The sequence below is a fragment of the Chionomys nivalis genome, chromosome 18 (assembly GCF_950005125.1).
Source record: "Chionomys nivalis chromosome 18, mChiNiv1.1, whole genome shotgun sequence".
Lineage (NCBI taxonomy): Eukaryota > Metazoa > Chordata > Mammalia > Rodentia > Cricetidae > Chionomys > Chionomys nivalis.
The window spans coordinates 45,081,223-45,095,309 of record NC_080103.1 but is presented as its reverse complement, the minus strand read 5'-3'; the positions used below and the strand labels follow the sequence as shown (position 1 = coordinate 45,095,309).

At 39.9% G+C, this 14,087-nt stretch overlaps 1 protein-coding gene across 1 annotated transcript in view; it reads left to right on the top strand.

The window, feature by feature from the left end:
* The first annotated feature begins 644 nt into the window (after positions 1 to 644).
* Bank1 (B cell scaffold protein with ankyrin repeats 1) overlaps positions 645 to 14,087 on the top strand; it is a 211,451-nt gene continuing 198,008 nt past the window's right edge. Inside the window, exons 1-2 of the mRNA XM_057793002.1 lie at positions 645 to 658; positions 777 to 1,012. Of these exons, the coding sequence (XP_057648985.1) occupies positions 645 to 658; positions 777 to 1,012 (250 nt within the window). The remainder of the gene's footprint in view (positions 659 to 776; positions 1,013 to 14,087) is intronic.

Below are 14,087 nucleotides of genomic sequence, written 5' to 3'. Positions count from 1 at the left end.
TAAAGGTATCTAATGCCTTCCAGAACTTTCTGACATTTAATAAGTTTTACCCAGCATGCAGCAAAAAGTTAATAATTTTCTGTGATACTTAATAGATAAAGTGTTGCAAAAACACTGTAGAAGAGGGGTTCTAAGTCGGACTTTCTAGTTCTTTCTGAAGAAGGAAAAGAGAAGTGTGGGAAACTCTGTATCACCACCACACTTTCAAACTGATAGTCAAATTTTCTCCAACTTTGGTACCATTTTGTTTAGTGTGTTTTGATGTTCATCGTTAGGGTCTGGGGTAACGCGTTTGGGAAAATTCTCAGTCTTTAAATCAAGCAAGAACACATTCACAATTCATGTTTGAGGAGAAGGGTATAGTCTGTTTAGATAGCTGTGTAACTTCTTTTTGACCTGGCCCATTTCTAAATTAGAGCAGAAGTAGGAGAGATTTTTCATATGGGAATGAAAATCAATCAGCCCATAACATGTGGACTTAGCCTGGTTTAGATAAAGTGAAATATTACAAGTTACATACCTTTACGTCTCTGTTCCTCTATCTGTACCTATCCCTCAAACAGTTTCTTTTCTAGAGGAATACTTCCGGTGTCCCTTTCTTACAGGAAGAAGGGGCAACCCAGAATGTAGCAGGGAAAGCCAGAATGGGAGAAGAAAGGCAAGCTGCAGGTCACCTGAGTCTAAAGGCAGACTGGAAGAGGGCATATGATAAGAACTTAAGAGAACTCTCTGAAACCCATGTAACATCAAGCCATAAGCAGTTTCACTTCCCCCAGCGAAGCTGTGCCCGGGGCTACACTTCCGGAAACCTCGGGCCGCAGTACCCAGGGTGGGAAGCAAGCTGCAGGGCCACAGCCCAGCAGAGCTCAAGGTCTGCAGGGGAAGTTGCAGGCAGGGACCCTGCTGCTGCAGTTCCCAGGCCTCTGGCTCCAACCACCAGCAATGCTTCATGTGGCTTCTGGCACTAGGGGCAGCAGCCAGGACCTGCTCACTGCTGGCCCATCGCCTCCAGGTGGGTGGTCTTGCCTTTGCCAGGGCTGTGGGTGGAGGGTTCAAGATGAACCTGGGGCCCTGCTGAAATTAAGGGCGGCCAGTACAGTTTGTCCTGGAGCCACCAAGATCAGAGTATCTTTAAACTCAGTCTGTTTCCCTCACATCTGAAGGACATCTCTACCAAGCAGCAGCTTTGATGGATGGGAGTGGGAAACACAGCGGGTGTGGTGTGTACTTCCTATTCTAGCAGCTTTTAGCCCCTGCCTGCACAACTTTTTTTTTCTTGCTGATTTTTTTTATTAATTAATTTAATTATTAAAGATTTCTGCCTCTTCCCCGCCACCACCTCCCATTCCCTCCCCCTCCCCCAAACAAGTCTTCCTTCCTCCTCAGCCCAAAGAGTAAGCAGGTTTCTCTGCCCTGTGGGAGGTCCAAGGACCACCCACCTCCATCCAGGTCTATTAAGGTGAGCATCCAAACTACCTGGGCTCCCACAAAGCCATTACATGCAATAGGATCAAGAACCCATTGCCATTGTTCTTCAGTTCTCAGTAGTCCTCATTGTCCATTATGTTCAGCGAGACCGGTTTTGTCCCATGCTTTTTCAGTCCCCGGCCAGCTGGCCTTGGTGAGTTCCCGATAGATCATCCCCATTGCCTCAGTGTGTGGGTGCACCCCTCGCCGTCCTGAGTTCCTTGCTCGTGCTCACTCTCCTTCTGCTCCTCCTTTGGATCGTGAGACTTCAGTCCAGTGCTCCAATGTTGGTCTCTGTCTCTGTCTTCTTTCATCGCCTGATGAAGGTTAATATTCAGGGGGATGCTTATATGTTTTTCTTTGGGTTCACCTTCTTATTTAGCCTGCACAACTTTTGATGAGCTGGAACTTTCCCGAGTGCTCCAGGCAGTGTCCAGACATTTCTAAAATCATTTTGCACATGGCCTTGAGGCTAGGTCTCATCTGAAATGTATATGAATGGAGCAAAATACCTTGTCTGTTACATCCTAGCCACTTCACCTGCCTCATGCGAATCTGCGCCTCCCTGGAGCCATGAGCTCCTAACTGAGAAAAGGGAAAGGGGTCACTTTGGCTGAGTATGTCAGTGAGTTTCTACTTTCAAATGAACATTAAGGTGGTTGCTTTGAGTTCCTTTTGGTTTTATTTTCAAACGCATTTGTGAGTCCTATAATCAGCCTTAAAAACTGTTAGCTTTGGAAAAGAAATTTCACGAAAATATCCATTTTATAGGAAACGTTCCTAAGGAGCTATGCAGCAAGAAATACAGACTGAAATTCTTTTCATGTACTAAGGAGGTTTAAATTACTTGTAACATTTTTTAGGTAGTATTATTTTTTTTTGCCTTCAGTTGCTTTAGGGTATAATATATTTTAATAAATGTTAATAGCTGATTTTCAGTTAAAATGGGAAATGTATTTAAAATAGTAGACAATGGCCTGAGATGAGTTAGAGCCACTGGTGTGGGGACACTGTGTCGTTTTACATGCTAGACACTGACATTCTTCAGCACTCTATAGCTTGGGGTCTGTGACAATGCAGCCTCTCCAAGGAAATACACAGAAATCATCACTTTTTGGACCCTGAGAAAGTGGCCACTTTCGTAATTTTAGTTTAACCATTGAGTTGGAAGCCTTTGGTTTCACTGATATTCAGGTTAATTCATGGAGACAGTGGTGATTCTGAGCAACAGGCTGATGTAATGCACCTCCTATGTCCTGCGGAGCATTCTTGCTTCTCCGTGTCATTTTCCTCGTCTCTTTGCTCTTTCTCAATACAATATTTAGCGTTTGCTTCACTTCCTTATGGATGTGAAAGTTCCCCAGTATGGGGTAGTATTTTGACATTAGCCCAGTCCCACTCCAATTGTGCACGTAGTCTTTTAAGAAATCCAGTTTTCTTTTTATTAGCAAGTTTGTCATTAGACAGTTTTGGAAGTGTACACAATACACACAGACCAGTCTCGCCGTCCACCTCCCCAACACCCCATCACACGTCCTCCCCATAAAGCTCACTTTCATATTCATGCCTATGGCTTTCATTTTTGAGACCCATGGATATTAACCCATGTTACCATGAGTTTGGAGCTACCCTTGGTGACTGGTAGGTCACTAGTGGGTACTCAATTCAAGAAAGAGATTTCCCATTTCCCAGAAGGAGGGTCACACAGGGCCCCTTTACTTCTTATCTTGTTTATTAAGTGGTGAGATCTTTCATACCATGGAGTTGACATTAGCCTAGTGTGGTATGGGGGCTTAATTCATTCAACAACTTCCTTTCTGAGGAAAAGCTGCTCTTCAGAGGAATGCTTCCCATGGTCACACAAGAAGTAACTACCAGGAAGTCATCCAGGGCATGAGCCACCATGTATCTCCTCACTAGAGTTGTGTAGCAATAAGTATAAAGTGGTAACCATGTTTTGACACCCATGAAGACATGTCCTGTGATGACCACATTCTGACATCAGACCCCTGTTGACCATTAAGTATCCACCTAGTCCTTCAGTAGCGGATGGCAAGGTTTAATAACCAGTACTAAAGCAGAGTACACACAATGTACAAATAATGGGAACTGGATTTAGAATGTGTCTTTCAATTTATGTTTAGCTATGGTTTACCAGTGCCAGAAGGGGAGAAGAGGGACCCTTCCTCTGTTTCATTCTAAAGCTAATGCTTTTTAAAAAGGTTTTTTTTTTCCTACCTTCTTTAGGAGCTGTTCATTGAAGTCCAAATTATTTGTCCACTTTAAAAAGTTTTAGTTGGCATTATTTGTTGTGGAAAACAGAAAATATTAAAGATTAGAAGCCATGTGTCTCCCCACCTGTCATGTGGTCAGTGCTTAGCCACAGCTTTTATGAACCGAGGTTTCTTACGTCTCTCCCTGTAAATCCAGAGGATTTGTAGCTTTTCCTGCAACTACAATCTGGATCTGCCCTACTCAGCAAACCCCTGATTCTACTCTGGTGCTTGGCAAAGCTTGCTTTCTCTAGAGTATCTGCAGGTTCTGATTAGGTCACTTCTGCTGAGAAATAAAGAAGGAAACCTTTTTAGACAGTTTTTACTTAAACATGAAGTTATTCAGTAACATGTCATTACTAGAGAGTCAGGCCTAAGCATCAGCGTGTCATGGGGTAATGGATGAGCGGAAGGAATTTTCTACTGCACATGCGTTAGTGTGCACTGCCCACCTCTGGGGCCTCCAGATGCAGGCTCTCTCAGGCCTGGTTCCAGCTTCCTCACTTCCCTCATGTGATCATCAACAATCTCTTTCAGTTGTTATCAAAAAGAAAAATCTTGGGAAATAGTAACACATATTTGGAAGGGTTGTGGGGTTTTTTTTTTTTTTTTTTTTGAGAATTAAAAGAGAAAATATAGGCGAAATCCTCTTTCGGGTGCCATAGATGTTATTCTAATCCTTAGATCATTGTTCAATAGTGTTGCATTTACATATTTAAAAAATAAGTTCTTCCTGGGTTTCATGGTATAGTCTGTTAATGGTTGGCAAGGTAAGAAGCCAGCCTGGGCTACACAAACAGAGAAAAACAAAAAACAAAGATAAAATTTATGTTGGAGCCGGGCGGTGGTGGCGCACGCCTTTAATCCCAGCACTCGGGAGGCAGAGGCAGGCAGATCTCTGTGAGTTTGAGACCAGCCTGGTCTACAAGAGCTAGTTCCAGGACAGGCTCCAAAACCACAGAGAAACCCTGTCTCAAAAAACAAACAAAACAAAACAAAACAAAACAAAAATTATGTTGGAGAGCCTTTTTATCTGGTTTGGAAGCCAACTTAATGACTAAGCAATTTGAGAACTGGAAAAGTTAGAAGGCATGGCTTCCTGTGTAAGATACTGCCACATCTGTGGGGAAATTTTGTGGTTAGAGTAATCCACAATGAGAAAACCAAGGGCGCATGGATGGAGATGGAGAGAGTATGAAACTGAAGCAGTTTTCACAGAACTAAAACACAAAAGGAATCTAATAGGTCAAAGTGAGTGCACAATCTCCTTTCCCATCTCAGTACCAGCTGTACTAAGACATCATACAGGTAAAAGTAAGTGTCAAAAATTGTACAATATTTTCATTCCTCAAATATTTTTAATTATTTAAAGAGGAATAAGCTGCTTTCTCAAAATATTTACTGCTGGTTTAAGAAGTTTTTGATCTAAGCCAGGCATGGTGGCCCATGCCGTTTAATCGAGAACACAAGGGAGACAAAGACGGGCACATCAGTTTGAGTTCGGGGCTAGACTAGTCTACACCTTGAGTTTCGGGCATGCTAGGGCTTCACAGTGAGTTTCTGTCTTTATAAAACAATCAAATTTAAAGTAAGTAAGGAGCATGGCATATGTTTCAGGAGGGTAGGGGTGGCTCAGTGGGTGAAGACACATGCCAGCAAACCTGATGGCCTGAGTTTGCTATCTAGAACCCACATAGTGGAAGAATGGAAGGAGAGAACGGATTCCAGCAAGTTATCCTCTGATCTTCATATACATGAACCACGACACATGCACAGAGACAGTGTAAGTGTAAAACCGAGAGAGAGAGAGAGAGAGAGAGAGAGAGAGACAGAGAGACAGAGAGACAGAGAGAGAGACAGAGAGAATTGGAAGTAAGAAGTGCCATTCTGGCCAAACAAGAGTTATATATGTTAATAGTTTACCTCATTGTTGCCTAAGTCTCTGAGTTGCATTTGTTATTTTATTACATTATTTTTAGGTCGACAAAGTATTACAGTGATTTTAAAAATAACTGTGAAATAAGAATAGGGAGGGAAAATATTTTCTAGGCATCCTTGTTGAAACACACGCTGTTATTTGACATCATATGTAGTTAACTTCTAGATCCGTAAAACATCTGTGTTTTACTGCAGACATTCGGATGATCCAGATGCTGAAATCTGTCAGATTCTGGATGGGACTGACTGTGTCCTGTAGAGAAAAACAATAAGCACCTTAGACTTTCACACTACAGAAACCCCTCTGTTGGTTCCAGCATCCTATATGGAAATCTTACAGAAAAAAACAAAGACCAAAAACCTTCCACAGTCATGACTAGTAATCCCTCAGCCTTCTAGCCTTCTGTGACCTTCACATGTATCTTCTGCATTAGAACAAGTTATGTCTATGTGCTGTATATCACAGCTTCCCTTCTTTTAAGCTCCTCTGCCATGTTTGTTTGCATATTACCAGTTCCCTTGCTTGTTTTCTTATGTTCTGAGCCAAAAAGTATAAGAATTGTTTCTGGAGGCTGGAGAGAAAGCTCAGTGGTTAAGAGTACTGTCTGCTCTTCCACAGGGCCCTCAATTTCCTGCATTCACATGACAGCTCATGACTTAACTCTTGTTCCAGGGGATCTGATACCCTCAGAAGACATACATATAGGGAAAACACCAATGCACGTTAAATAAAAATAAATAATTAAAAGAAACTTTCCTGATTAGGACTTCCATCTGTCCTCCTCTCCTCCTCTCCCCCTTTCCTTCTTCTTTCCATGTTCTCTTCATCCTTCTTTTCTTCCACCCCCTCTTCTTTCCTCTTTATGGTCTAATACACTCTGAAGACAAAGCTTTATTTTTTTCTCAAAGTCATCCTTATTCATTTTTATCCCACATTCATAACTAACTTCCAGAGGAATAGAATAGTGTTAAGAAAGCTTGAAAAATTTGGCCTCCTTTCAACATATATTTAAAAGTTACATGAAATGGACATCAGGTGACTTGATCATGGACACTAGCATCTGCTTTGAACAACAATTCATGTGGTTTAGTATGAATACACTGTACCTTTTAAACCATTCAAATGAAACTGTTGAGCCCTAAGCGGCCATGCTTCTAGGGGCAGTGAACCTAAGGCACTCAAGCTGCAACTGTTGACTCTCCTGTCACTGCCAGAAGACTCTATAAGGTTTATGCATTTTTTAAAAAAATTGATTGATCACATTTTCTTGGGTTTAAATGGACATAGCTTTAAATTTTTAGAGTTAGTTTTTTTATAAGGTGAGGAAAGAGATATAAAAAATTGTGATCGTGAGATCTTATGGTATATGTTTTGACATTACTAGGGGACAGAATCTCACAGCAAACCCTGACACTCTGGTCCCTACAATATTTCTTCCCTCTCTCCTACAATGTTTCCTAATCCTTAGGCAGAAGAGTATTTTGTAGATGCGCTGATTGGTTATCTAGTGCCAGACAGCCATCCCTGAAAATATGAATAAGAAATATTATACGGATATAACAGGTTATACTTAGAAATCTATGTATATTGATATGTAATAACAATTAGTGAAAAATGCCATGAATTTGAAAGAGAGCAGAAAGGCGTATATGGGAGGGTTTAGTGGGAGAAATTAAAGAGAGACATTTTTCAAGTAAACTGTAATCACAAAAATCACACAAATGAACAGAAAGAAAAAAAATTGTAATGGTAAGCCATGTTGATTTGACACAACCTGGAATCACCCAGGAAGAGTCTCATGGAGGGCTCATCTAAATTGGGTTGACCTGGGGAACTATCTGTAGGAGCCTCTTATGAGTGAATTGAGGTTGGAAAACTTGTCTATTGTGGGTGACCCCATACCCTAGCTATGAGGTTCTCAACTGTACAAGAGTAGAGAAATTTAGCTGAGCCCCAGCAAGAGATCACTCATTTCCCTCTGTTCTTGATGTGACTGCTTGAAGTTCCCACTGTGACTTGCCCACAATGATGGACTTTAACCCAAGGTTAAAAACTGAAGTGAACCTCTTCATATGCAAGTTACTTTGGTCAGGGTAGTTTGTTCATGCAACAAAAATGAAACTATAGCAAGAAAATTACAAGGCTCATGATATAGAAAACCAAAAGGTTCATGAGTCACTCATTCCAGTGGGAAGGACTGACAGCAGCTATGACTTCAAAGTTGAAGCTTGAATAATATTTGGGTTGAGGTGGCGAGTAACTGATCATATTAAGATCATGGATATCACAAAGATAGTTTAAGCTAAAGATAGAAAATTTAGGTAAATATGATACTTGTGCACATCAGCGTTTTATACTTGATAAATACTCAGGAGAGATAAACTTCAAAGGATTGAAAAAATATAGTTTAACTCATACTTCTAAAGGTTCCATTTATATATATTTAGATCAACTTTGTGTATCTTGTGATGCATGTCCTAGTTTTTCTGTTAACAATTTAAGAGTTTCAAGTCTTGAGTTTCTTAATCTGTTGGAATTTATTTATTTACTTATTTGGAGGGTGAGAGGTATGGATCTAATTTCATTCAGGATAATTTGTTGAACATGCTGCTTTTACTCGAATATGGGTGTTTGCTTGCTTGTTTTGCCACCCTCATCAAAAATTAGATGATTACATGGCAAAGGAGGTGATGGCCTATATGAGGGAATCTGCTGTTTCACTAAATGAACATATAGCCACACTGCCTTCTAAGTGTGTATATTTACACTCATAGTCTCATGCAGCTCTTTACCTTAGAAAAGCCTTATTTTAGAGTAAGTAGCGGCTAAAGCAAGACTCAAAACATGATAAAGTGCTGAGAATAAAAGCCCTAAATGGAATATCTGAATCACCAACTTCAAAACCTGAGGGTATTATAGAAGAGGGAATGGAAAGGCAGGTCTATAGGATGGGGAAAAGTACTAGCCATTGTTTCGTCAGGATATCTCATGGCCATCTCGATCATGAGCACACAGCAGCTCTGACCATCTTTACAAGACATGAAAGGGAAAAGATTGGGAAGAAACAAAGAGTGAAAAGGACTGGGATGTGGACAGAAGACAATGGGTGTGAGCGAATTGTGATCGCAGTACACTGTTTATAAGTAAATCTATCAGGAAATTTAAACGCTGATAAAAAATAGAAGGAAGATAAAGGAGGTAGCTACTTGTGTCCATATGGCTTAATGCAAACAGAAGTCTAAGATGACAGCTCTCGAGCTGTGACCCATGGCAATCAATCAGACAGTGATGCTGCACTGCAGTCGGAAGAGGGGACTGAAGAATGAACTGAGGATGAGAAAATGGCAGTGGCTAATGGGGATTGCTGTTATAATACACGGAGAGGCTCAGGAAATGACTTTAGTACAAGGCATGGCCATGAGGAAAACATCCTATGGAAGCCTTGCACCGTCCCCAGAACAGTTTCCTGCAGTTAATTTTTATTTACTTTGACTGATTGAACTGAAATATGACAACCACGGAAAACTGTTTGATCAACTCCTACTAATCCACTCGCAGGCAGTAGCTGAGTGAGACAATCACTCCAATATCCAGCTCAATAAATCCAAAGGTCTGACATAAAAGAAAAGAGGTATTTTTAAGATCAGTGTGACTCCAGTATTCTAAAACTGCTGGGGTCCTGCCAGTGACAATCTTCCCTATGGAAACCTTTGGAAAGAATTCCATCAATTCTAGGAAGAAATCTATTCTGTTGAATAGAATGTTTTATATGTCTAAGAATTTTTGTTCCATTGTTGTCTTTCCATCTCTTTTATCTTCTCCCATGATTCTGGAACTCCTTTCCCTCTGTTTCTACCTCTTTTGTCTTTGGAGATTTTTGTGGCATGAACCTTACTTGGGCACACTGTTAAACTGCGCCATAGCTGCACTTTCTGTGATAATCCAGGTTAGAGTCCACACACTGCCATTTCTATTTCACCTGCTCACAGGCTTCAGCTCCTCACTGCATCTTTTCCCACCATGATCACTGGTTCAGAAGCTACAACTCTGAATAAATTCTGCCCAACTGTATTTATTCCTTGTTTCTGAAACCAGAGGCAAATAACGTTGCCTTAAACTTCTTTTGGTGAAGTCAGTGATTATATGTTTAGGTAAATCTTGTTATATGCTACAATAAGAAATGATTAAAAAAACAGTGAGCACAAAATTATATTTCTTCAAAAGGAATCATATTGCAGTTCTCCTGTGACGGAATGATGTAACCTTATGTATTTTATACCTGCCCATAGGTACAAACCTCTGCTGTGTTGCTCAACACCAGTCACTGAACCCGTAGCCATTAAGAACTTGAAATGTGCCTTTTTAAAGTTGGAATATGTCATAAATATTAAGTGAAAGCTGTCAAGGCAACACAAAAGGTTCAGTACTTATAACACTGATAGAGAAATGTGTTCTTTTCTGCATAGTTGCCATCTTTTCTGAACGGCAAGGAGCTCTTCAGAGGAGGCTCCTCTGGCACAGATCTGAGGCTCCACTCTTGCAGTTTTCCTCAGCTCTGTACATACTTTGATGTAAATACAGTTCTGATCCCTTTCTGTCTGTCACATTCTGAATGATAGGAAAGGAAGCTTAAGAAGGAATGAAAGCCAGAGAGCTGGCAGGGTAAGGGAGAGGATGTTGACTGGCTGAGTAGGACCCATGCACTATTTTAGTCCTAATTCCTAGAGACAATGTCCAGCAACAGGGGCTGGCAGTGGGACGTGCTAGAGACAAAGAGGAGAATCAGAAGATGATGGCGTGCTAAGGAAAATGAGTTATGAGAAAGAAAGTAAGCAAAGACTATCAGGGATCCTAAAAAAAAAATACTGGGGGATATATTTTTGTATGGATGATATTATTTATTTTTTAATTGTTTTCATTGAACTATATTTTTTCTCTGCTCCCCTGTATTTATTTGTACCATTTCGTTATTTCACGAGTACTTGTAATCGTTTTCTCAATTAGTGCATGACATGAGTGTGCCTTTTTGTAGTTCTTGGATTCTAAATAACCCGAGTATAAGATCATTTCGTGTCTCCTCCTCTCTTTTCCTCTCCACCATCTTTCCCTGGTACTGTGTAACTGATATGAATGTGACTAGGTGGGTAGCCAGGTGGCTTCCCTCCCCTTCTGCCCTCTCCCATGATCCCCATGCTCCCAATTTACTCAGGGGATCTTGTCTTTTTATACTTCCCATGTAGATTAGATCTATGTCTGTCTCTCTTAGGATTCTCTTTGTTGTCTAGGTTCTCTGGGATTGTGCGTTGTAGGCTGGTTTTGGTTTGCTTTATGTCTATTCAAATAGCATGCATGTACCTAAATCCAATCATCCAATGATTTTGCAAGAATTTTCACACTAAACTGCAAAAACCTGCCACTGTGTCCATAATCATGTAATATCTGTAGCATATCATCATTTAAAAATGAGATTTCACTCCCTAAAATAGTCTGGAATTAAGGGCTTGTTTCCTTGTTAGAAATGTTCATCAATAAACCACGTGTTTGAAGAGAATACATGGGCCATTAAGAGCTCAAGTCAATTACTGTTGTAGTCTTTTCTACCTAAAACAGTGGCAACTAATTACTGCGATACATTTAGGAAGATAGTACATTTTATGTTTTGTAGGTTAACTTAACAGCCCATGTAGAAGCAACTTGATACCACAGTAATTTTTATTATCTCAAATAAATAGAGTGGATGCTCCTTAAAGGAGGCAGTGGATTCTGGCACCAGTACAATAGAGATAACCACATTAACAGACGCTGGCTGGGTAGCTAGTGATTGACATAGCATAGCTAATTGCATTTATGAAAATGGATAGAGTTGGAGGTATTTCTGAGCCTCTTATTTTGGCGGCAACTTGAGTGCCACATTTTTGAACATTCTTAGAATTCTTGTATTTCCTCATTTGTCTAATCTTTTTGAAACCGTTTCTTTGTACACAAATCTTCCTTTGATTATGAAAAGAACTAAAAAAAAAAAAAAAAAAAACAACGAGGATAAGAGACAAGCATGGTGCCGTTAGTACCCTGATAATTTAAGCCATTTCTTAGTAGTAAATTAACACTTAATCTGATAAAAAATATTTTAGTTGTTTTTATAAGATATGTATATCATTTGATATAACAATTTTTGCCAATTAGCCATATAGTCCAGGGCAGATAAAGACTGAAAGGGTAGAGTTGAAAAACAAATGAAGTTGAGTATCCTGTACATATTTAGAATGTTACACATTTTACTTTTATTTTTCAATTGTATTTAAAGAGGAGCATGACAGAAAATAAACAATCACAACATATGTTAGGACAGACACACCCATAGTCTGTATAGTTCAGGTCTTGAATTTAATATTTTTTATTTTAAATTGCATGATATATTTATTGTGTTGGTCTTGTAGATAAAATCCAGAACCTTATATGTGCTTGGCACATGCTATACCATTGAACTAAATCCCAGACTCTCTGTCTTAGTAGGTTCAACTCTGTAGATTTAATCTAATTAATGTTTTAATTAATTAATGATTAATAATTTGCTTAAGTACTTCATAATTACAGTTGTGTGACTGTTTGGTGAAATATCATCCAAAAGCAGAAAATCCACAACAGTTTATCCCACAAAAGAATGAATCATCCTTCATATAAAATTATGATATATTAATGTAAAGATGAGGAAATCCTTTTTAATAGCACAGAAAACATTTGTCATTTAATCAAGTGCTGACTCTGTCGCTATCTGACCTTAACCCCTTTCAAGTATCAAACCTCTGGTTCCTAGGAGGTATTAGATGCTGATGATTATGTTATTCATGATGATACTTAATTCATATTAGTGATTGAATTGACACATCTTATCTTAAAAGAAAAATGCTACAGAAGTGAACGTGGTTTTGAGTAGATTTCTGGAATTGATATTGATGAGAGCAAGGAGACAAAAGACTCTATCTAGCCTTACATGTGAGTACTTATGCATTGCTTAATTAGTTCTCCGAGGATTTTTGTCATCTTTTCTGTTGGGCTCTGGCCATCATGCAGCATTTTTAAGTGAAATAGGATTGGGGCAGTGTGAGCAGATCTGTTTCATTTTATCTTCGCCATCGCTCCAGTGACTTGAAGGCCCTTTGCTAACAGGGGTCTAAGCTACTCAGTGGTGAGAACTAGTTAATAGGTGCAAGGAGCAGCTGAGTGTTTTCTCCTAAGCCCGGACATAACTTCTGATGCATGGCTGCTCTTCTGAGAAAGCCACCACTCCTTTCTACAGGCAGTTGCCAGCCCTGTCCCCTGAGGACCATACTTCACTGCTCTCTGTGTTCTCATGACTCCTTCCTCAGCTGATTAATCAGCCCTTTTATTCTTAGTCATAGATTTTCTCTGTAATAAGAAGAAAGCCTGTGTGAAGGATAAATGTGGTGTTTCAGCCTCTGATGACTTGAGTTTGATCCCTGGGTCCCACAAGGTGGAAGAAAATAACCAAATCCTGTAAGCTGCACTCTGGATTTCCACACGTGTATCTCCCTCTAAGAAAGGGGAAAAACTAGAAAAAGATGCCCATCAATTGGTTTTAAGTATATGTATATGTATGTGTATATGTATAGAACTTAACTTTAAATTTTTTATTATATATATATATATATATTCTTTATATGTGTTGCTGTGATAAGACCATTTTCATATAAGTATATATTGCCCGTTAAACTATCCTCCCCCACATCACCCTGTTTACCTTTGTCTTTTTCCTTCCCCTTCACTGAGTTCCCTTTCTTCCCTTAGTTTCACTTCCATTTTGATGCCATATATACATGCATGAATTTATGTTTCTATTTAAAATCCGGAACCACGTACAAGAGAAAACTTTTGATATTTGTCTTTCTGAGACTAGTTGAACTTCATGATTGTAATCAGTTGCATTCATTTTCCCAAAAGCATCACGACCATTCTTAGACCATTCAGGTGTACAAACGGAAAACCAAATGCTGTTGGGTATCATGACTGCAGACAGGCTCTGGGCGTGTTAGCTTCCCTTTCCCTTGGTCGCGCTGGAGTTCTTGCAGTCACAGGAGAGCCTCTAGATTAGAGATGGTTCCTGTAGAGATCAGGATTGGAGGTAACCTCTAAGGGGATGGACTTTCTCCTTCTGTGAGTCTTTGTCACTGTGTCTCTGGAAGTTTGTACCTCATCCACAAATGTTCTTCAAGAGCCAGTTTCCTTCTCCAGGGGATTGAGATGCATCTTGGGTTAGTGCCTACCCACGTGAGACACAAGAATAAGTACTCTAGAGGTTTATCTCTTCTAATTCTTATGGTTATGATTTTGTAGTGGTGGATCTAGGTACATCTAGGTTAGTTATTTGCTTCAGGTCATAGAAGTGTGCC